This window comes from Schistocerca americana, chromosome 8, assembly GCF_021461395.2.
Source record: "Schistocerca americana isolate TAMUIC-IGC-003095 chromosome 8, iqSchAmer2.1, whole genome shotgun sequence".
In the NCBI taxonomy this organism is placed as follows: domain Eukaryota; kingdom Metazoa; phylum Arthropoda; class Insecta; order Orthoptera; family Acrididae; genus Schistocerca; species Schistocerca americana.
This window is the reverse complement of record NC_060126.1, coordinates 420677713-420701932: the sequence shown is the minus strand read 5'-3', so window position 1 is coordinate 420701932 and position 24220 is coordinate 420677713. Positions and strand designations below refer to the sequence as shown.

Genomic DNA, 24220 nt, shown 5'->3' with positions numbered 1-24220 from the left:
TACGAACAGAAACTTTAGGGCAGCAAAAGTACTGGCTGGAGGGACTACGTATCCTCTCCACCTGTTCCTCTCGCTCCCTCCACCTTCGTCACTTGCAGTAGTCCTCAGCTTTCGGCAGGGCACCATATTTGCTTCAGCAACTGCACGTCGACCTTTGAGATACTACAAAAACTTAGCATGCATTCTTGAACACGAGCGAGCCTTGCAGGCGTAAGATGTGTGAACCGAGTGCACTGTTACCACACAAGCCATCTTAGAAACAGACGTCTCTTCGGTACTATAGCGGCCTTCACGAAAATAGACACCTCGAAGTCATGTCGTCGTCCTATAGCATTGCCAGTTAGTGGTACTTTCAAATGCCAGTAAATTCTGAAAGAAATATTAGATACCTTTATTTTTAGTGTAGAATATGAAGGGGTATTTTTCAAAAGATAATTCTTGCCAGGTGCTGAAAAGATTAGACAAGGGTAGGAGGACTTTTTAAAGAAAAATATTATTTTCACTTCGACCTGTCGAAAAAACAGAACTGAAAATAAAATATGAACATGCTCATTGTTAACAGCTGCATGTGAATCATTTTTATCGTGAGAACATAACAGTATTCAGAGATAAAAAATAAAGTACCGTCAGAGGTGTGAAACTGTTCCGCGTGTGAAACGAAAAGTGTAGTCGCTATTGAATTTGCGTTTTGTTGGACGTTATAGAAACTTCCAGCGATAAAGTTGTTAAGAAAACTAAAGTGCGTTTAAAATTAGTTGTGAGTTTTGGCGTTTAGCTCACCAGAGGGGCATGACGCCGTTGCCCAGGTAACGCAAATGGTTAGCCGCCTTTCCCTACCACGCCACCAGCAATTCGGTCGGTAAAGCGCCCCTGTTGACACTCCGTGGATAAACAGTACTGCGTGGTGTTGCGCGTTAGAGGCACCTACGTTCATTAGCTCTCATAGTAAAGTGATATTTTTCGGCGTTGAAGTGTTCTACAGTCGTCAGGTATTGTGAGCAAGTGTTTCGTGTTGGTGTTGCATTAATAATAACAGTGTGGCACGTCTGAACACGAGATTCGCAATAAAAGTGGTCGTCCAAGAACACGTTCACCAGCTGTGAAGATAATGTTCTACAGCAAAATATTCCCCCAAATCAGACAATAGTAATGGAAAATGTGCAATATCACTCGGTTGTGATTGATGCAGCTCCAACAATGCAGCGGAGGAAAGCGGCTGTTTTTCTGTGGCTACAGAGAAATGTTCTGTTGGATAGCTTGTGTGAGGGGAAGCCAGAAACTCCACGCTACCAGGTCTACCAACTGGCTAAGGCTAAAGGGCATACTTTAATCAGGCTTCCTCCATATTATGCTCATTTAAATCCGACTCAGAATATATGGGCCTAGGTGAAAAGTAATGTGGTAAAAAACAACAAGAAATTTACGCTTAATGACGTTGAAATGCTGACAGAAGAAGTCATTACAAGTGTTACATTACAGGACTGGTATCAAGTCGTCAGCGATACCAAGAATGTAGTTGAGGAGACATGGATTTATGAACTGTGTCGAGTTTTGATTAATATGTTACTTCTTTTGTTGCTCTGTTAATATCTGCTTCTTTTGCCTAAACACAGCCGAGTTTACAGATACACATTTCACTAACATTCCAATGCAGTTGAAATTTTGACAGAATCCTAAAACAGCGTATTATTAAACTAGCAGCTGAGGGCGAGATATATCAGTAGTTATGAGAAAGCCCTTTCTCAGCATAAAAATCGGGTTGGGGATTTTCGCTGCCCGGGGACTGGGTGTTTGTGTTGTCCTCATCATCTCATCATTATTCGTGACAGTGGCTAGATTGGACTTTGAAAAAAAATTGGACTGCGTAAAAATTTGGACTTTGTACGGGCGCTGATGACTGCGTAGCTGAGCACCCCACAAACCAAACGTCATCATCATCAGTATAAAAATAAAAGTGCAGTTTCTTCACTTACATTGTTGCAAAACTCACAGCAGTTCTCGTTTCACAGGCTATTGATGCTCCTTGAAAATTACATTATTTCATTTTTTTTTTTTTTAAATCTGTGGTTGCTTGAATATTGCGGTAGATAGGGAACTCGCAACTAATTTTAAACGCTCTATATAAAATTAATTTTGGTAACATCTCACTCATCATTACTGTATCATGCCACGTATGAACGCATTTTATTTACGAGACACTTCGTGAGCGACAACGAACGACTACTAATATGCCGCCGCCATGGTTATAGTTATGACAGCTCGCTCGCATTAATACGACCGAGAATATTCCCCGAAAATGCTTTATTTGCTGCTGTTACAGACCCTTCGTCAGTGCACCCGTCACCCAGATCACAGATACACATTATAAAAAAGTAACTGTAGGTACTTAGAGCCAGCCCGGCTAGCCGCGCTGTCTAATGCGGTGCTTCCCGAGTGGGAAGGCGTGCCGGTCCGATGCACGAATCCACCCGCAGATTAGTGTCGAGATATGGAGTGTCGACCAGTCTGTGGATGGTTTTTAAGCGGTTTTCCATCTGCCTTGGCAAATGCTGGCTGGTTCCCCTTATAGTGCCTCAGTTGCACTATGTCAGCGATTGCTGTGCAAACACCATTTCCACGTACGTGTTCACCATAATTACTCTATCATGCAAACATTTCGGGTTACACTTGTCTAATATATGAGACGTTCCCCGGATGGGGTTGGGGGGGGAGTCCACCGGGGGCCGAACCGCACAATAACCCTGGGTTCGGTGTGGGACAGTGGTGTGGGGTGGGTGGGTGGACTGCTGTGGCCTGTTGGGGGGTTGTGAACGACAGAGGGCTACAGCGGTATGAAGCATCTCCGTCATTTCTAGGTCCCCAGTTCAAATACACAATACACAATAGGCACTTTGAAACCCATATTTCCGTTGAAGTCGAGCAAAATACATTTCTTCATATGCTTTTGTGTACCTCAAGTTTTATTGTACTACAAGATTATTGTCCTCAGCACACAGCAGGTGCATATACACAAAACTTCCTTCTTGCAGCTGTACTTTCTCCACATTCTATTAAAATTTTTTGTCCATTATCATACTTTCTGAATCAAACACCAAGAGAGCAGAGAAGGCAAAGAACGGAGATCTGTGACTCAAAATAATTATTGTTTTCAAAGAGATGACACTGAATTATTCTAGCCATTGCATACTCTCCTCTGTTGTAGTATCAAAGTACAGTACTACGCACTAACCTTTAGTCAAAATCGTCAAATTACGTAATTTCCGTTTTCATTTATATCCATTCCATAGAGAATAAAGACATCTCCATCACCAATGTAAGTGCATTGTTGATACAGAGTAAAGTCGATTTGGAAATACCACAAGGTTTTATTGTCATATTATGAAAATGCGCAAGATTTATATTACTTCTTGCTTCTTAACAGTTGGCCAGATCAGAAAAAACGTTCAATACGTTTCATACGACAGTTTTCGGTTGTCCTCGAGTGTGCTTTCACCTTTTACGCACACAACCAGAGCAGCACTACACGTAGGCCTTTGCTCCTGCATTCTGCTCACTACCAAACATATGTCAATGTGCAGTTCCACGGAAGACTAAATCCGCACACGAACACACGATATCGTAAGGAAACAGAGAACATTCAGCTAGCGCTGACCTACTGCACTGTCCACTGGGCACATGCGGCAACAAAGCTATGGGGTGGGAGAATCACAGTGCTCAGCACCTGCGGACTGCAGGAAGTCGGTGTGATGTTGAGGTGTCTGGTTTCCTGACAGCCACTCTGCTCGTTTCTGTATGGAGCTGATCGAACGAAATGACACTGCGCAAATGACTGTGATAATAGTCGGCATTTGCAGTCGCAGGCTTTCCTATTAGTCTTCTTTTTGTAGGCAGACGATAGGAACACAAGGAATAAGAAAATTCACATACATATCTCAGTTATTTTTTAAACTGTCTCGCTCTTTCCTTCTCTTTTTTGCCCCCATCGCCCTGCCTGCTCCCTGCCCTGCGGAGGCCTATCTCACCACACTCTAAGCACGGCCCTGAAAAGACTAAAATAACATGAAACCAAAACATCAAAAAGAATATAGTACAAATTGTCAATAAGAAGGAAAGTTGCTAGCCACCATATAGCGGAGATACTGAGTCGCAGATAGGCACAACAAAAGACTCTCACAATTAAAGCTTTTGGTGATTAAGGCCTTCGTCAACAATAGATAAACACACACACACACACACACACACACACACACACAGAAATGCAACTCATACACACAAATGCAACCTCAGGTGTGAGACTGCACCCGTGTGTGTGAGTTGCATTTGTGTGTGTGTGTCTATTGTTGACAAAGGCCTTAATGACTGAAAGCTTTAATTGTGGGAGTAATTTTTTTTGTGCCTATCTGTGACTCGGCATCTTCTCATAATAGTATTATATTCCATTCTGGATTTTCCATTCTTAAATTAACAATGAGGTCATAGAAGCAGGCTATGAGTTTTTATAAGTGCCTGACAAAAAAGTGGAACACCCAGAAGACATTGTCGAATGTTTGTTAACTTCGTCCACATACACACCATCGAGTATGTAAATGATTAGAGTTGAAATTCTCTGTAGCAGGTAGAACGGCCACAACAGTGCATTAGTGTTGTTCGTGTTTTGTGTTGTTACCAGTCCTCGTAGGATGTATGAAGGGCGAGAACAGCGTCAGGTGTGAATGGCTCGGGGATGTCATGTGCTCGTATGAGGTGGCGTTATCAGCGCCTGACTGTTGAAAAGGGGCCTCACCATGGGCCTCAATTTGACCAGCCGGTGGAATTGTGCAGTACCCATTTTTTCAGACATTCGGTTGTGACAGTGGTACTCTGTGGGAATGTGATGGCAGGCATACCCGTCATACAGGCCTCAGTTGACCACATCTGACCACAAGGGAGCATGCCGTACCTCGCACCGAGCACATTGCCAGCACTTCCCATGTGCAGTTGCCATACGAGAATAAGTAATGGGCTCCCTGCAACATTCTCTGTCATCCCGTATCGTTGGTGGGAGACTAGAAGCAGCCACACTAAGCAGTTACCATCCCACACATATGTGGGACATGTGACTAGGGGAAGGGGTGCCAGATGGATAAAGGAAGTTGTGTATTTTATGAGTTCCAAGAGATAGGAATGGAATGTGGGTGAACATGTAGCAACAGGATGTATGCGTACAGATGAAGACAATAATTCGTACAGATGTCTGGAAGAGGTTTTATTTAGGAGTAGATGCCGATTCGACGTCTGTTTGCAGTAACGTAACAAAAAGTAAAATGTAAATTCAAAACCAGTTACCTAGAACGAAAAATAGGCGTCTGGCTTTAGTACCTTTGGTTGTGTATGTGTACCACTATAAAGCAAAGAAATCATAGCTGATGACAATCTTTTAGCGAACAAGACAGTCTTTCTGCCAGTCGGTTGTAATTTTCTAGTCTTCTGGCTCTGATACACCTATTCATGCAGTTCTGTGCATCATGCAGCGACCAAATAGTATACAGGGTGTTACAAAAAGGTACGGCCAAACTTTCAGGAAACATTCCTCACACACAAATAAAGAAAATATGTTATGGGGACATGTGTCCGGAAACGCTTAATTTCCATGTTAGAGCTCATTTCAGTTTCGTCAGTATGTACTGTACTTCCTCGATTCACCGCCAGTTGGCCCAATTGAAGGAAGGTAATGTTGACTTCGGTGCTTGTGTTGACATGCGACTCATTGCTCTACAGTACTAGCATCAAGCACATCAGTACGTAGCATCAACAGGATAGTTAGTGTTCATCACGAACGTGGTTTTGCAGTCAGTGCAATGTTTACAAATGCGGAGTTGGCAGATGCCCATTTGATGTATGGATTAGCGCGGGGCAGTAGCCGTGGCGTGGTACGTTTCTATCGAGACAGATTTCCAGAACGAAGGTGTCCCGACAGGAAGACGTTGGAAGCAATTGGTCGGCGTCTTAGGGAACACGGAACATTCCAGCCTATGACTCACGACTGGGGAAGACCTAGAACGACGAGGACACCTGCAATGGACGAGGCAATTCTTCGTGCAGTTGACGATAACCCTAATGTCAGCGTCAGAGAAGTTGCTGCTGTACAAGGTAACGTTGACCACGTCACTGTATGGAGAGTGCTACGGGAGAACCAGCTGTTTCCGTACCATGTACAGCGTGTGCAGGCACTATCAGCAGCTGATTGGCCTCCACGGGTTCATCCAACAACGTGTCAATCCTCATTTCAGTGCAAATGTTCTCTTTACGGGTGAGGCTTCATTCCAACGTGATCAAATTGTAAATTTTCACAATCAACATGTGTGGGCTGGCGAGAATCCGCACGCAATTGTGCAATCACGACATCAACACAGATTTTCTGTGAACGTTTGGGCAGGCATTGTTGGTGATGTCTTGATTGGGCCCCATGTTCTTCCACCTACGCTCAATGAAGCACGTTATCATGATTTCATACGGGATACTCTACCTGTGCTGCTAGAACATGTGCCTTTACAATTACGACACAACATGTGGTTCATGCACGATGGAGCTCCTGCACATTTCAGTCGAAGTGTTCGTACGCATTTCAACAACAGATTCGGTGACCGATGGACTGGTAGAGGCGGACCAGTTCCATAGCCTCCACGCTCACCTGACCTCAACCCTCTTGACTTTCATTTACGGGGGCATTTGAAAGCTCTTGTCTACGCAACCCCGGTACCAAATGTAGAGACTCTTCGTGCTCGTATTGTGGACGGCTGTGATACAATACGTCATTCTCCAGGGCTGCATCAGCGCATCAGGGATTCCATGCGACGGAGGGTGGATGCATGTATCCTCGCTAACGGAGGACATTCTGAAAATTTCCTGTAACAAACTGTTTGAAGTCACGCTGGTCCGTTCTGTTGCTGTGCGTTTCCATTCCATGATTAATGTGATTTGAAGAGAAGTAATAAAATGAGCTCTAACATGGAAAGTAAGCGTTTCCGGACACATGCCCACATAACGTATTTTCTTTCTTTGTGTGTGAGGAATGTTTCCTGAAAGTTTGGCCGTACCTTTTTGTAAGACCCTTGTAAAAGTTTTTAACTGTAGGTACCGGTCACACAAATAGATATTTCACATACGTTACACAGTAACTCGTCAGTGTACGAATGAAGAAACTACAAAAGGAACCCCCACTGTTTACCTGTAACACACATTCCACTTGTTGTCCTCGATTTCATCAATCATTTTACAAGTACAATAAGATCTCTCTCATTTTGTTACACAGGAATTATGCGTAAAGAATGAAAAGAGTCGAACGCTAATCAGAAAAAGATGCGATATTTCTTTAATAGTTGGCTATTTCTAAAGTGTTTGCATATGCAACAATTCGATAAGTGACATCGTTGCGAACGAAAAGTAGTACAAATAGTCATGTCGGTTACAGGTATTTCTTATCTGAAGTTCGCGTTTTCGCGCAATAAGAAGACAATCTTCTGACCTTCACTGTGAACGGGCGCTGATATAAAACTTATTTTTCTCAAACGTTCCAGAGTTTTTTCAAACTTTGTCAATAGTATTTTGTCTGGGTGGGTGTGGATAGGTTTATAAATTTCCATTTTCAATGTTAGTGAGGCTCAATTTTTAAGTAACGGAGTGCAGACCCATATGTATGGGGTTCTGTCCCCGTATAGTTCTAGAATTTTTGTGTCACTTACTGCATCTTTAGCTTTCGGAATAAGTGTGAAAAATGACGAGATGCACGGTGAATCTGAGTCTCTCTATAATTAGCTGCATAAGCCAATTCAGAGGTATGAGGAAAGGAAAGGAAAGGACACTTCGCTTTCAATAGGACCCTGCGTAGTAAAGCACCGTGGTGTTCAAACCAGTCGTTGAGTTGATGACTGCTTGAGGTTTACGCATCTCTCTGTACACCTCCGAGAACCACAAATGAAGTTCATGCATATATTTAAGGCGTGTACGTAACTAATGAGGAGGTACTGAATAGACTTGGGGCGAAGGGGAATTTGTGTCACAACTTAACTAGACGAAGGTATCGGCTGGTAGGACATGTCCTGAGGCATCAAGAGACCACCAATTTAGTACTGGAAGGCAGCGAGGAGGGTAAAAATCGTAGAGGGAGACCAAGAGATGAATACACTAAGCAGATTCAGAATGATGTAGATTGCACTAGGTACTCAGAATGAGATTTTCACTCTGCAGTGGAGTGTGCGCTTATATGAAACTTCCTGGCAGATATAACCCACGAACACTCGACTGACGCGAATCCCGGCAGCCTGGGGGATGTTTCCAGAATGAGATTTTCACTCTGCAGCGGAGTGTGCGCTGATATGAAACTTCCTGGCAGATTAAAACTGTGTGTCGGACCGAGACTCGAACTCGGGACCTTTGCCTTTCGCGGGCAAGTGCTCTACCAACTGAGCTACCCAAGCACGACTCACGCCCGGTCCTCACGGCTTTACTTCTGCCAGTATCTCGTCTCCTACTTTCCAGACTTTACAGAAGCTCTCCTGCGAACCTTGGAGAACTAGCACTCCTGAAAGAAAGGATACTGCGGAGACATGGCTTGGTAGAGCACTTCCCCGCGAAAGGCAAAGGTCCCGAGTTCGTGTCTCGGTCCGACACACAGTTTTAATCTGCCAGGAAGTTTCATATCAGCGCACACTCCGCTGCAGAGTGAAAATCTCATTCTGGAAACATCCCCCAGGCTGTGGCCAAGCCATGTCTCCGCAATATCGTTTCTTTCAGGAGTGCTAGTTCTGCAAGGTTCGCAGGAGAGCTTCTGTAAAGTTTGGAAGGTAGGAGACGAGATACTGGCAGAAGTAAAGGCGTGAGGACGGGGCGTGATTCGTGCTTGCGTAGCTCAGTTGGTAGAGCACTTGCCCGCGAAAGGCAAAGGTCCTGAGTTCGAGTCTCGGTCCGGCACACAGTTTTAATCTGCCAGGAAGTTTCATATCAGCGCACACTCCGCTGCAGAGTGAAAATCTCATTCTGGAAACATCCCCCAGGCTGTGGCCAAGCCATGTCTCCGCAATATCCTTCCTTTCAGGAGTGCTAGTTCTGCATGGTTCGCAGGAGAGCTTCTGTAAAGTTTGGAAGGTAGGAGACGAGATACTGGCAGAAATAAAGCCGTGAGGACGCGGCATGAGTCTTGCTTTGGTAGCTCAGTTGGTAGAGCACTTGCCCGCGAAAGGCAAAGGTCCCGAGTTCGAGTCTCGGTCCGGCACACAGTTTTAATCTGCCAGGAAGTTGCACTAGGTACTTGTAGATGAAGAAGATTGCAAAGGATGTAGTAGCATGAACAGCTGCACCAAACCAGTCTTTGGACTGAAGACCACAACAACACGTTTCGAGAAGTAAAACAAGTATGTTGTATGTGCGGTAGATGTAGCCAGTAAATGCCATTGGAGAGCGTTGCGGTCGCAGAGCACGTCGGTGAACGTCCCCCGCCATCTCGTGAGAAAGACTCGACTGCGAGAAGATGGAGCCGTCACTCACCTTGAATCCCGTGGGGCACCAGTCGACGAAGCGGATGCCGCGCTTGTTCTTGATGGCGGCGATGGCGGCGTTCACGTCCTTGGGCACCACGTCGCCCCGGTACAGCAGGCAGCAGGCCATGTACTTGCCCGCGCGCGGGTCGCACTTCACCATCTGGTTGCAGGGCTCGAAGCAGGCGGTCGTGATCTCGGCCACGGACATGCCCTCGTGGTAGGCCTTCTCGGCCGACACGACGGGCGCGTAGGCCGCCAGCGGGAAGTGTATGCGCGGGAAGGGCACCAGGTTGGTCTGGAACTCGGTCAGGTCGACGTTGAGCGCGCCGTCGAAGCGCAGCGACGCCGTGATGGACGACACCACCTGGCTCACCAGGCGGTTGAGCGTCGAGTAGCGCGGCTGCTCGACGCCCAGGCACCGCCGGCAGATGTCGTAGATGGCCTCGTTGTCCACCATGAACACGCAGTCCGAGAAGTCCATGGACGCGTGCGTCGTCAGCACCGCGTTGTACGGCTCCACCACAGCCGTCGACACCTGCGGCAGTGCAGTTTAACAGAACACTTCAGCTCGACCACACTTGTACTACACTACTGGCCATTAAAATTGCTACACCACGAAGATGACGTGCTACAGACGCGAAATTTAACCGACAGGAAGAAGATGCTGTGATATGTAAATTATTATCTTTTCAGAGCATTCACACAAGGTTGGCGCCAGTGGCGACGCCTACAACGTGCTGACATTAGGAAAGTTTCCAACCGATTTCTCATATTGGTAACACAATATGAGTTTAAGGATGTACTTACTGGAATATGAATAGACGTCCATGAAAGGCACAGATCTGAAACAGCTAGCCCAGAAATTTTGGCTGGCTGATCACTTACGTAATAACTGGTTGGACCAACCAACTTCTGCACACACTAACAGTGGCAATGGCTGTCTGTGAACTTCACAGGTCGCAAAAATCATGTTATTTCACGATGCGTTTTAACAAACTCTTAATGAATATTGAAACTTACGTAGTAATCTTGGGGTTATTTACACTAATGGGTCCAGGCAACCACTGGCAGTACCCGCTCGAATATTTTCCCTGACAGTCTTGTGAGGTTTCGTTTGCTAGAAACAAAAATCAAAGAGTACCGGGACTGTAGGAGTTGAGGAAGATCGTAGCACGGATACGACTCATCTTCTCCAGTACCGTCATCATGCATGCTACTGAGTACCACGCGCTGTGATTATTAGGACGTTACCTGAAAAAACCACTCAGCAGCCAACTCTATAGCGTTAGGAAGTATGTTTGTTTAACTAAAGTGTTTTATATTTAATGTGAACTAACCGAAGATGGCGTCGTTATAATTACATTCGATTGGAAGATTTATTCAAGTACGAATAAGATACTGAAGTAATGGGACAAAGAAGCGTGAATTAGTTTAATAACAGAACAGTGTTGTCAACATACGACCAAAAAGTTTTGTAGCAAGAGGAAACTGAACGTCAGATAAGTAGAAATATGAGGATTGCAACTTAAATAGTGGCAACTATTTATTCACAATATATACAAAAGAGTTACATGTTTGCACCTGTTACTGTCCTTCAAAGTAGTCACCAGCGTTGTGTGGAACCCGTTGCCAGCGACGTGGAAGGCGTAGTACACCGTTAGCATAGCCTGTTGTGTTCTTGGTGCGAATGGAGCGGTCTACTGCCTGTCGAATCTCTGGAACAGTTCTGAAGCGAATGACACGAAGTGGTTCCTTCATCTTTAAAATCAAATCAAAGTCACAAGGAATCGAGTCCGTAGAGTATGGTGGATGGTACAGTACTTCCTAGTCCTATCGAACGAACAGAGCAGCCACAGCTTGCGCTGTATGCGCCCACGCATTGTCGTGCAAAATGATGGGTGGGTTGTTCAGAATGCGTCGCCGTTTCTCTCGCAAAGCTGGTCACAGCTGATGCTCCAAAAACTTACAGTAATACTGTGCGCTGACGGTCTACCGTGGAGGAACGTAATGCGTTGGGATAACACCATCACAGTCACACACGAGAATCACCGTAACTTTAGACACCTCCAATCGCACCATCAACACAACGGGCTCTCTTAACAGTATACTACGCCTTCCACATTGCTGGCAACAGGTTCTACACAACGCTGGTGACTACTTCGAAGAATAGTAACAGGTGAAAACGTGTAACTATTTTATATTGATTGTGAATAAATAGTTGCCACTATTTAAGTTGCAACCCTCGTATTATTCCAGAATGAGATTTTCACTCTGCAGCGGAGTGTGCGCTGATATGAAACTTCCTGGCAGATTAAAACTGTGTGCCCGACCGAGACTCGAACTCGGGACCCTTGCCTTTCGCGGGCAAGTGTTCTACCATCTGAGCTACCGAAGCACGACTCACGCCCGGTACTCACAGCTTTACTTCTGCCAGTACCTCGTCTCCTACCTTCCAAACTTTACAGAAGCTCTCCTGCGAACCTTGCAGAACTAGCACTCCTGAAAGAAAGGATATTGCGGAGACATGGCTTAGCCACAGCCTGGGGGATGTTCCAGAATGAGATTTTCACTCTGCAGCGGAGTGTGCGCTGATATGAAACTTCCTGGCAGATTAAAACTGTGTGCCCGACCGAGACTCGAACTCGGGACCTTTGCCTTTCACGGGCAAGTGCTCTTGCGGAGACATGGCTTAGCCACAGCCTGGGGGATGTTTCCAGAATGAGATTTTCACTCTGCAGCGGAGTGTGCGCTGATATGAAACTTCCTGGCATATTAAAACTGTGTGCCCGACCGAGACTCGAACTCGGGACCTTTGCCTTTCGCGCGCAAGTGCTCTACCATCTTTTTTTTTTTTTTTTTTTTTTTTTTTTTTTTTTTTTTTTTTTTTTTTTTTAATTGAACTAAAAAATACAAGTGCCACCGCCACTTTTCATCCTATAAAAAAAAAAAAAATAAAAAAAAAAAATAAAAATAAAATAATCTAGGCCACTTCAGGCGTTGGCTCCTGACTAAACCTACCCCAGAGAGCTGCCTATATACCAGGGGAAATATGGGAAATCAAGGTTAGGGCTATCCTAAAAAACAAAACATAATCCTTTTTCTGAATTTTATTTTGATTTTTTTTTGTTTTATATTTATTTATTTTTCTTTTTTTTATTTATTTTTATTTTTTTTTGTGTAATTGATCAGAGGCCTTCTGCGCCCCGCTGGTAATATGTTGAGTCACGTCTTCTCGAAATTGATGTGTTCCGTTCAATTGTTCTGAAATGTTCATTGGTTCAAACAGGAAACCTTCTTCTCTCTTGGCTTAACACATTCCAGCTGCGAGGCGGCTCGTGGAAAGCACTCCCAAGGAAGTTCGAGAAAAATTGCCTGTATTTTGGGTGACGGACAACGACATAATGACGGTCATTGAGGTATGTCCAAAAATCGAGTGCAGAGTCTACAGTTTGTCCAAATAAATACCGAATGGCATGTCCGCGAATCCAATTCACAGCATTGGTCTTTGTCCGAGGAAAATAGTCACGTTCCGGAAATAATAATGAAAGGGGAGTAATCCGATCCGGAATGTCCCGCGTTAGAAAAGCCACAATACGTCGAACCAAGTGCCAAACCTCCGCCGCCGGTCCGCAAACAAACCGATGTTCATCATTGTCTGGCACTCCACACGTGGAGCATAGAGGTGATTGGGCGAGGTGGATACGATGAAGGCGAAATTGGTTGATTTGCTTACCATTGACAGTTATGTACCAGACAGATTGAACATTCGTGTCAAGGTAACAGGCGAACACCGCGCGCCATACATGACGCCAGTCAACCTGGGGGAACTTTTGTTCAATCGGGTTAGGTGGACGACCTAATTGGAGGACATTGTATACTGCCTTTGTCTTGAGCAAAAGCTGTCTTGGTAAGGTGAGGCGTAGATAACTGAGTTCCAGAAAGAAGTACCGCATATAATGGAACTGGGCCGGAACATCCGAGATGATCACTGGGGCTGACAGTGAGACCGGCGAGTATGCCGACAGGAGGAGACCAGTGAGGCTCGTTGGGCAACGTGTCCATACCGCCATCTGGGAGCTGACAAATAGGGCGCGAGCTCTATCCGGCACGTGAAACAGACCTATCCCACCTCGTTCACGGGGAAGAGTAAGGGTCGCATAGCTAATTTTGAACAACATCCCAGAGCTGACGAAAGATGCCATCGCTGCCAACATGCGACGTGCCACAGTAAGCGGGAAAGGTAGAACTTGCGCTACATGGGGAACTCGGGATGCGATATATGTATTGACATATCGAGCTCGTTGGAGAATATCTAGGGATCGAAGGCGATGGTCCATAAGACCTGCTCTGATCATTAAAAGGAGGCGTCGGCAGTTGATGGTGGCTGAACGCCGGAGATCAGATGAAAAATCTATTCCCAAACAACGAATGGTATCAACGGTAGTGAGAGGTGTAACGCACTCCACGGGAAATCCCGTGCCAATGAACATAACTTGTGACTTACGTACGTTTAAAGAGCTACCCGACGCCTCACCATAAGTCGTTACCCACGTCAAAACAGCTCGAACTTCGTCGGCATTACGTAAACAGATGACGACATCGTCAGCATAGGCCGTGCAACAGAATCGGTAGCGATCGATGGACAACCCTACCAAACGTTGTCTTAGTCCACATAGCAAGGATTCCAAGGAAAAGGCGTACAAAATTGCTGATAGAGGGCAACCTTGACGTACGGATCGACCTATGATTATCGGTGGAGTGAGTCTGCCATTGTACAGAATCCTGGATGAGGCACCCCGCAGAAGGCGCATCACTACCGTGATAACGGCGACCGGGAAACCCATATGATGGAGAACGGCCGTAAGGAACGAATGGTCAACCCTATCAAAAGCTTGACTGAAGTCCAAAGACGCAAGTGCCCCGGAGAGGCGTTGTGCCTGGGTAACGGCGATCATATCCCTGTAGCGGCATAAAGCCGTGCGAATATTGTTGTCGCCTCCCAAAGATGCTTGGTCTGGCGACACAACATAGCGGGCAACGTTTTTAAGTCGTGCTGCCAAAAGGCGAGTGAAGATTTTCATATCACTGTTAAGGAGGGTGAGGGGCCGATAATCACTGATATTGTTGCCACCGTGCGGTTTATGTACAGGAATAATAATTCCTTCCATGAAAGCGTCCGGCACAGGTACTTCCGGAGACATCAGTTCCCGACAGATGGAGGTGAAGGTGGACTCTAACAAATCACGGAAGGTGCGATAAAATTCGAGGGGAAGACCGTCGGGGCCCGGGGAGCGATTGATGGTTCCTGCTCGGATCGCATCGCGGACTTCCTCATCAGTCACCTCCGACATCAAGTCAATCGCCGCATCTCCTGGGATACCACCGAAGTTGAGCTGTGAGACTTCCTCGATCAACTCTGGGGAATGTGGAACTGCGGCGTAGAGCTGCCGGTAGTGGGCGTGAAGCACATTCCCTATGGCAGATTGGGTTACGTAGCGACGCCCTTCTTGATCCGTTAGGACGTGAATCAATTTTCGGCGTCGATTTTGTCGTTCTTGGATGATATGGTACATCGACGGATGTTCATGAGGCATGCGATCAGCAGTATGAGATCGTACTATCGCCCCTTCCAAATGCCGTCGCATGAGATTGGAGATTTGGGCCTTAGCTTGGTTCATCCTTGTATGGCGCTCAGGGGAGGCTGGCATCGTGGAGCATTCTCGTAGGATCCTGTAGTAAAAGTCCATAGTGCTCTTCCTCCAGGCGACAACATCTTTGCCATACCGGATTAAAGTTTTTCGAAGAGCAGGTTTTGCACACTGGATCCACCAGGATATGGTAGACGGATACGTGGGTCGGCGTCTATTACATGTGATCCAAGTGTCTTCTATTAGAAGTCGACAGTCAGGTGAATTAAGAAGTGCCGTGTTCAGTTTCCATAAACCACGTCCGTGCCATACTGCCTGTCTTGTGAGAACAACATCACAGAAGTAAGCCTCATGGTCTGAGAAAGCAACAGGCCAGATTTCAGCCTGTCGAGTGTGTTGAATTAGGGATCGCGAGATGTAGATGCGATCCAGTCGGCTAGAGGAGTGCGCAGTGTGGTACGTAAAGCCCAAAAGATCACCGTGAACATGTCTCCACGTATCGACAAATCGTAGCCGCGTGACGACTGTTTCCAGAGCTGCGCATGGTGAGTGACGCGGCAATTGATCCTGAGGTCGCTGGGTGCAGTTGAAGTCTCCACCCATGATCCAGTCATCGTGTGGTCCCATAAAAAGGGGTGTGACTTCATTCGCGAAGAAGGCATTGCGTTCACGACGGTAGCTGGAGCCCGACGGCGCATAAATATTGATGATGCGTACACCAAAGAGAGTAAGGGCCATACCTCTGCCGCTGGGGAGGTATAGGACATCTTCGGCAGGAAGACCTTCGCGTAAGATGATGGCAACACCACTACCGGTGTCCGAAGCGGGAGAAAGATGCACCGTGAAGCCATGTGGTGGTGAAAAATCGGCGACATGCACTTCCTGAAAAAGCGCAATATCTATGTCCGCATCATAAATCATATCGCGGAGCAGCGCTAGTTTGTGGGGCGCACGAATGGTCGCGAGGTTAATCGTTGCGACACGATAATGCTGGTGTTGGAGTCCCACAGGCACAGGCGGGACTTCTTCTTCAGGAGCGAGACGTCGTCGATCTTGCCGGTCCGCTGAAGAGGCTGCTATTGTGGAGAGTTTGCGGGCGCGGGCGCAACCGATGGGGGTGCCCCATCATCAGCAGCATCCGCCCCAGTCCCTTCGATCTCCACGTCGTCCGCCCAGGAGACTGATGCTGCGGTAGGGTATCGGCTGTGCACGTCATCCACGTGGAGAGGAGACGTAGTTTTCGTCTCATCGGATAGGCTCTCTTCAACGTCGACCTGTGTGGGCGACGGCGTCAGTAAGGAGGGGTGTTCGTTGCCAGTGGTCGCCTGTGGCGGGTCTTTCGCATCAGCCTTTCGGTCATCAAAGATCGGTTTGTCGTCCATCTTCGGGTCTGCATCCCCGGTATCCATCCGTAGAATGGATTCATCAGGGGGTGTACGGCTACGTTTCTTCCTCTTTCGTGTCGACCCTTGTTTTCGAACAAGTCGTTCAGAGTCCGATTGCGGGTGGCTTTCGTCTGACTCCGGACCAGTCTGGAGGAAAGCAGAAGTAGGTACCACTCCCGGATCAACGTCCATCTCTGTAGCATTTTCAGTCACAGTGCTGCGATGATTCGGCAGGTTAGGATCTGGCGTCTGGGGCACCTCAGAAGGAATCTCAGGAGCGGTTGCATCTACCTGATCAGACGACGTCAACGGAGCAGGAAGACTCTGTGTAGACGTGCTACCTTCCTGGGCAACCTTGGCGTATGTGACAGGGATCTGAGTCATCACCGCTGGGGACGCTTCCTCGCCGACCGGCGTCTGGATCAGGCGGCGTCGCATGCAGGCGGATCTGACGTGGCCTTCTTGTCCACAACCCGCACATGTTCGGGGTTGGCCGTCGTACATGACAATGGCTCGCACCCCGCCAATGGTCAGGTATGATGGAATATGTTTTTTCAGTTCAATTTTGACCTGACGCACACCATTAAGGACATGGTAGGTCGTGAAGGTTTGCCATTTTTCCTCTACGTAACCGATGACGTTACCGTATGGTTGTAACGCAGAGACAACTTCGTCCTTCGGCACTTCAAAAGGTAGCTCAAACACCCTAATCGTGCGTTGACCGTACTCTGCGAGTTCAAGTGTTACGGCTCCGACGTGACCATCAGAGTATTTGAACTTAAGTCCATTGGCATGGCGGCGAATAACATCTTCACACACCTCGGTGTTTGTCATTTTAATATGAACGACACTACTCGTGATCGAAAAATGGATTCCGATAACGTGGTTAGGATCTAAACGAACTTCTTCACGTATGAACGTTTCAACTTCATGTGCACGAGGTCGCGCATGTTCAGCTGGGAAGGAAACTTTAAGGGTCGCACGGCGGTAAGCGCTCGACATGTTGTTCACGGTGGACGGACGCAAGCCTGAAAGCTACGACGCGGATGTAAACAACGCCTGCAGCGGAGCACTGGCCGGCGCGCGGGGCCCTCCGCACGCTGCCACGGCTGAGAGCCGACTGCGCCATCTGAGCTACCGAAGCACTTGCCCGCGAAAGGCAAAGGTCCCGAGTTCGAGTCTCGGTCGGGCACACAGTTTTAATCTGCCAGGAAGTTTCTTTTCCTCGTATTATTACTTATTTCGATAAAAAGTTGAGATCTACTTCTGCGGCCGTCTGTTAATCAAGCCGAAAATCCGTTGCCTTAGTGGACAGTCGGGTCTTGTAACAATGCATCTACTGACCACGCGAAAGTCTAAACCCTTACCAGACCAAGAGATTCTTTAGTGTCGCCCACGAGTCCACTACACGCAGGAGGCGGCTGCACCGATAGCAGGGGCTGGGTGGCATGGACTGGGCGGTTTTTCAGATGAGAGGGTCTCGGGAAAACACAAGAAGGGCTTCAGTCACAAAGGGTGCAGGCCGAACTCAGGAAAAATGTAGATACATAACTACCGGTATGAAAGTTGTCAACTGTCGTAGCTGTGTTGGGCAAGTACCATGGCTCCAAGCGCTACTAGAAAGCACTGACACTCAAATCGTTATAGGCACTGAAAGCTGGCTAAAGCCACAGATAAGTTCAGCCGAAATTTTTGGGAAGCAGCTAACGGTGTTCCGAAGTACAGGCTAAACACAGTTGACGGTGGAGTGTTTGTTGCTGTTAGAAGCAGTTTATCTTGTCGCGAAATTTGTCCCTGTGATCCAGTAAGGGCAGAGGCCATTCTTGGCAACCGGAATAAAATAACATTTGGATCCTTTTACCGATATCCCAACTCATGATACAGTTGCTGAACGGTTCAAAGAAAACTTGAGTTTGATTTCAAACACGTACCCGACTATACAGTTATGGTTGGTGGTGACACTTAATTTACCCACGTTATGTTGGCGAAATTACATGTTTAATTCCGGTGATACGCATAGAACATCATCCGAAATTGTCCTAAACGCATTCTCTGAAAATTATTTCGAGGAGTTAGTTCAAGAGCCCACGCGAATAGTAAACGGTTGTGAAAACACACTTGACCTCTTAGCAACAAATAATCCTGAGGTAATAACGAGCATCAAAACGGATACAGGGAATAGTGAAAACAGGGTTGTCTTAGCGAGATTGAATATTGTAACCCCTAAACCGTCCAAAAACAAACGAAAAATATACCTATTCAAAAAAGCGGATAAAAATTCACTTGACGCCTTCCTGAGAGACAATCTCCACTCTTTCCAAATCAATAATATAAGTGTAGACCAGATGTGGCATGAATACAAAGAAATAGTATCGGCAGCAATTGAGAGATTTATACCAAATAAATTAACAAAGGACGGATCTGATCCTCCTTAGTACACAAAACGGGCTAGAACACTATTGCAGAAACAGCGAAACAAGCACGCCAAATTTAAACAGACGCGAAATCCCGAAGATTGGCGATCTTTTACAGAAGCTTGAAATATAGCGCGAACTTCAATGCGAGATGCTTATAATAGTTTCCACAACGAAACTTTCTCGAAACCTGGCAGAAAATTCAAAGAGATTCTGGACGTATGTGAAGAATGTTAGCGGCAAGAAACAATCAATGCCTTCTCTGCGTGATAGCAATGGAGATGCTATCGAAGACAGTGCTGCCAAAGCAGAGTTCCTAAACACAGCCTTCCGAAATGCCTCCACAGAAGAAGACGAAGTAAATATTCCAGAATTCGAATCAAGAACAGCTGCCAACATGAGTAACGTAGAAGTAGATATCCTCGGAGTAGGGAAGCAACTTAAATCACTTAATAAAAGCAAGTCTTCTGGTCCAGACCGTATACCAATTAGATTCCTTTCAGAGTATGCTAATGCAATAGCTCCATACTTAACAATCATAGACAACCGTTCGCTCGACGTAAGATCTGTACCCAAAGACTGTGTGTGTGAATTCCTAATGGACCAAACTGCTCAGGTCATCGGTCGCTAGACTTACACACTACTTAAATTAACTTATGCTAAGAACAACACACACACACCCATGCCCGAGGGAGGACTCGAACTTCCGGCGGGAGGGGCCGCGCAATCCGTGACATGGCGCCTAAAACCGCACGGCTACTCAACGCGGCCACAAAGACTGGAAAGTTGCACAGGTCACACCAATATTCAAGAAGGGTAGTAGGAGTAACCCACTAAATTATATGCCCATACCATTAACGTCGATATGCAGCAGGAATTTGGAACAGATATTGTGTTCTAACGTTATGAATTATCTCGAAGAAAAAGGTCTATTGACAGACAGTCGCCGCGCGAAGTGGCCGCGAGGTTAGAGGCGCCATGTCACTGACTGCGCGGCCCCTCCCGCCGGAGGTTCGAGTCCTCCCTCGGGCATGGGTCTGTGTGTTGTTCTTAGCATAGGTTAGTTTAAGTAGTGTGTAAGTCTAGGGACCAATGACCTCTGCAGTTTGGTCCCTTAACAACTCACACACACATTTGACAGACAGTCAACACGAATTTAGAAAACATCGTTCTTGGGGGACGCAAGTAGATCTTAGTCGCTGAAGTGTTGAGTGCTATTGGCAAGGGATTTCAGATCGATTCCGTATTTCTGGGTTTCCGGATACTGTACCACGCAAGCGGCTTGTAGTGAAATTGTTTGCTTATAGAATATCGTCTGAGGTATGTGACGGGGTTCGTGATTTCCTGTCAGAGAGGTCACAACTCTTAGTAACTTAAAGTCATGGAGGAAAACATAAGTGATTTCTGACGTTCCCTAAGGTAGTGTTACAGGCTCTTTGCTGTTCCTTATCTATATAAACGATTTGGGAGACAATCTGAGCAGCCGTCTTAGGTTGCTTGCAGATGACGCTGTCGTTTATCGACTAATAAAGTCATCAGAAGATAAAAAAAGCTGCAAAACGATTTAGAAAAAATATCTGTATAGTGAAAAAATTGGTAATTGACCCTAAATAACTGAATTGTGAGGTCATCCATATGAGTGCTAAACGTAATCCGTTAAACTTCGATTACGCGATAAGTCAAACAAATCTAATGGCCGAAAATTCAACTAAATACCTAAGAATTACAATTACGAACAACTTAAATTGGAAGGAACACACAGAAAATGTTGTGGGGAAGGCTAACCAATATAGGCAGGACACTTAGAAAATGTAACAGATCTACTATAGAGATTGCCTACACTACTACACTTGTCCGTCCTCTTTTGGAATACTGCTGGGCAGTGTGGGATTCTTAGCACACAGGATTGACGGAGTACATCGAGAAAGTTCAAAGAAGGGCAGCACGTTTTGTATTATCGCGAAATAGGGGAGAGAGTGCCATTGAAATGATACAGGATTTGGGATGGACATCACTAAAACAAAGACGTTTCTCGTTGCTGGGGAATCTTCTCACGAAATTACAATCACCAGCCTCCTCCTCTGAATGCAAAAATACTTTGTTGATGCCGATTTACATAGGGCGAAACATTACGATGATAAAATAAGGGAAATCAGAGCTCGCACGGAAAGTTACAGGTGTTCGGTCTTTCCGTGTTCTATAGTAGATTGGAATAATACGGAACTGTGAAGGTGGGTCGATAAACCCTCTGCCAGGCACTTAAATGTGATTTGCAGAGTATCCATGCAGGTGTAGATGCTACAGCATCCAGTAATCGTTAAGCTTGTTCAAACGTACGGGCGAATAAAAACTGCAAAACTCAAAGTACATCACAGAGGATTCTAGTTGTTGTAGTTACACAGAGATGAAAACGTCTCTGCACAATATGAAAGGTCCCAGGGCAGTATCAAACGCGCAGGAAGAGTACTGTCTCATTTTTATAAATGAAAAGCGTAAAACAATGGATGTTCTACAGTATTAATTTATTTCTTTAACCGGTTAATTGCTTGAAAGGCCATCATGAGACTATTGGAGGATGCAGTATGTTCAAATGTGTGTGAATCTCTAAGGGACCAAACTGTGGAGGTCATCGGTCCCTAGACTCACACACTACTTAAACTAACTTATGCTAAGAACAACACACACACCCATGCCCGGGGGAGGACTCGAACCTCCGACGGGAGGATGCAGTACCGGAGAACAAAATTGAGAAAGATGTTATCCACGTACCGTGCAAACGAAACACAAATGTCATCTGTGACAAGGCAATAGTACGAGGGTAATCCCAAAAGTAAAGTCTCCCATTATTTTTTAAGTACATAGACCTGTTTATTTCTACAATGGTTTACATCAGTTTACAGCTTCAACATTTAGCTATTTTTCGACATAATCACCATTTCATTCGATGCATTTTTGTAGATGCTGTGGCAGTTTTTGTATGGCCATGTCATACCAGCTCGCCGCCATGCTGTTCAGAAAGTTATGAACCTCTTCTTTCACCTCGTCGTCGGAGCTGAATTGCTGGGACCACGATTAACGCTGACAGATACTGTGAGACTGAAAAAACTCAAACGGGCAATTCAGAACCGCAGGAGAGGAATGTTGAGCAAGGTCGTACACATTCTCCATGACAACGCTCGCCCACACATCGCTCGGCAAACCGTTGCTCTCCTGCAACAGTTTCAATGGAACATAATCATCCACCCACCCTATGGTCCTGACTTGGCGCTCAGTGACTATCACCTGTTCCCCGGCTGGGTTAAAAGAACATTTGGCCGGAAAGCGATTCAGCTCCGACGCCGAGGTGAAAGAAGAGGTTCATAACTTTCTGAACAGTATGGCGGCGAGCTGGTATGACATGGGCATACAAAACCTGCCAAGGCGTCTACAAAAATGCATCGACAGAAATGGTGATTATGCCGAAAAATAGCTAAATGTTCAAACAGTAAACTGATGTAAACCATTGTAGAAATAAACAGGTCTATGTACTTATTAAAAAAATAGTAGACCTTACTTTTGCGATTACCCTCGTAGCATAACTGAAAGTGTTTAGCGAAACAGTAAATAAGTGTGAAGGGAACAAACCAGAAAACATTATGACTGAAACAATAAAGAGGATGAAGCAGAAGGGGAGGAGGACAACATGAGCACAGAATTGCACTCAACTGAAGAGAAGATGTACATCTGATAAAACTACCTAACGTCCTATTCAGCGATTTGAATTAAACTGACAACCGCAATAAAATGAAACAGAACAAGAGATCTGAAGAATTTTTTGAAAATGTTTTACATTTGGAAGGTGATACAGTAAAAGAGTGAAAGATATATTACCCAAGAGCAGCAGAAGTCCCTCTCCTTAGTTGAGTGGTCAGCGCGTCTGACTGCCATGCAGTGGGCCTGGGTTCGATTCCCTGCCGGGTCGGAGTTTTTCTCCGCTCGTGGACTTGGTGCTGTATTCACCTCATTATCATGTCATATTCATTTACACGCAAGTCGCATAATGTGGTGTCACCTGAAAGATTTGCTATTCGGCGGGGCACTCAGGCCATCAATGTCATACGATCATCATCACAATAAATACAGAAGCTGAGTTATAATCAGTGCTACGAACAATTACTGTCACTGTAAGAAAGATGTACTGTAACAAAGAACCAGACTATATGGAATACGCACAACGTCACAATAAAATGAACACGAGTAACTGTAGGGAAAAGTGGAGGAATAGAATGGAACCGACAGTTTGAGAAGACTTAGGGAAATGTGAAACTTAAGTGAGGTTTAGGAAAGGGAAAGTATTAAGGCGTGGGTAATCACTTAACGTCGCCAACGGCCTTGCCGCAGTAGTAACACCGGTTCCCGTCAGATCACCGAAGTGCTGTCAGGCTGGGCTAGCACTTGGATGGGTGACCATCCGGTCTGATGTAAACTGTTGACAAATGTGTTGCACACAGCCCCTGTGACGCAAACTGAGGAGCTACTTAATTGAGAAGTAGCGGCTCCGGGCTTGTAAACCGAAATACGGCCGGGAGAGTGGTGTGCTGACCACATGTCCTTCCATATCCGTATCCGGTGACGCCTGTGAGCTGAGGATGACTCGGCCGCCGGTCGGTACTGTTGGGCCTTCATGGCCTGTCCGGGCGGAGTTTAGTTTTTTTTTCATCACTTAATATCAAGTGAGGACTTTGTGCTTGATGCTTACTAATATGTATAATTTCCAAGAGATTCAGTTTTGTCTCTAGCTGTTCGAGGACATGCGACTGTGTCTGGCAACTGTGACCTACATTTGGTACTTGTTTAGTTGCTGTGGAGTCAGTAGTTTGCAACCTCTTTGATGACGATACTACGAGGGTGGTTTGAAAAGTTCTCTGAATCCCACGAGAGGTCAGCGCTACCGCAGCGAATTGTTCACGTGATATTCATTGGACAGTCGCCTGTAAACACGTGCCACAGCGTTGCCAACCATACGATAAATTATCGCGATATACGATAATTACAACGTGGACCCTCCCCCCATGAACCATGGACCTTGCCGTTGGCGGGGAGGCTTGCGTGCCTCAACGATACAGATAGCCGTACCGTAGGTGCAACCACAACGGAGGGGTATCTGTTGAGAGGCCAGACAAACGTGTGGTTCCTGAAGAGGGGCAGCAGCCTTTTCAGTAGTTGCAGGTGCAACAGTCTGGATGATTGACTGATCTGGCCTTGTAACACTAACCAAA

General features: G+C 46.1%; 1 protein-coding gene across 1 annotated transcript in view; it reads right to left on the bottom strand.

Annotated features, from left to right (window-relative positions):
• Positions 1–24220, bottom strand: part of LOC124544964 (tubulin alpha chain-like) — a gene marked incomplete at its 5' end in the record, with an annotated part of 53795 nt that overhangs the window by 5629 nt on the left and 23946 nt on the right. Inside the window, one exon of the mRNA XM_047123711.1 lies at positions 9523–10050. Coding sequence (XP_046979667.1) covers positions 9523–10050 — 528 coding nt within the window. The remainder of the gene's footprint in view (positions 1–9522; positions 10051–24220) is intronic.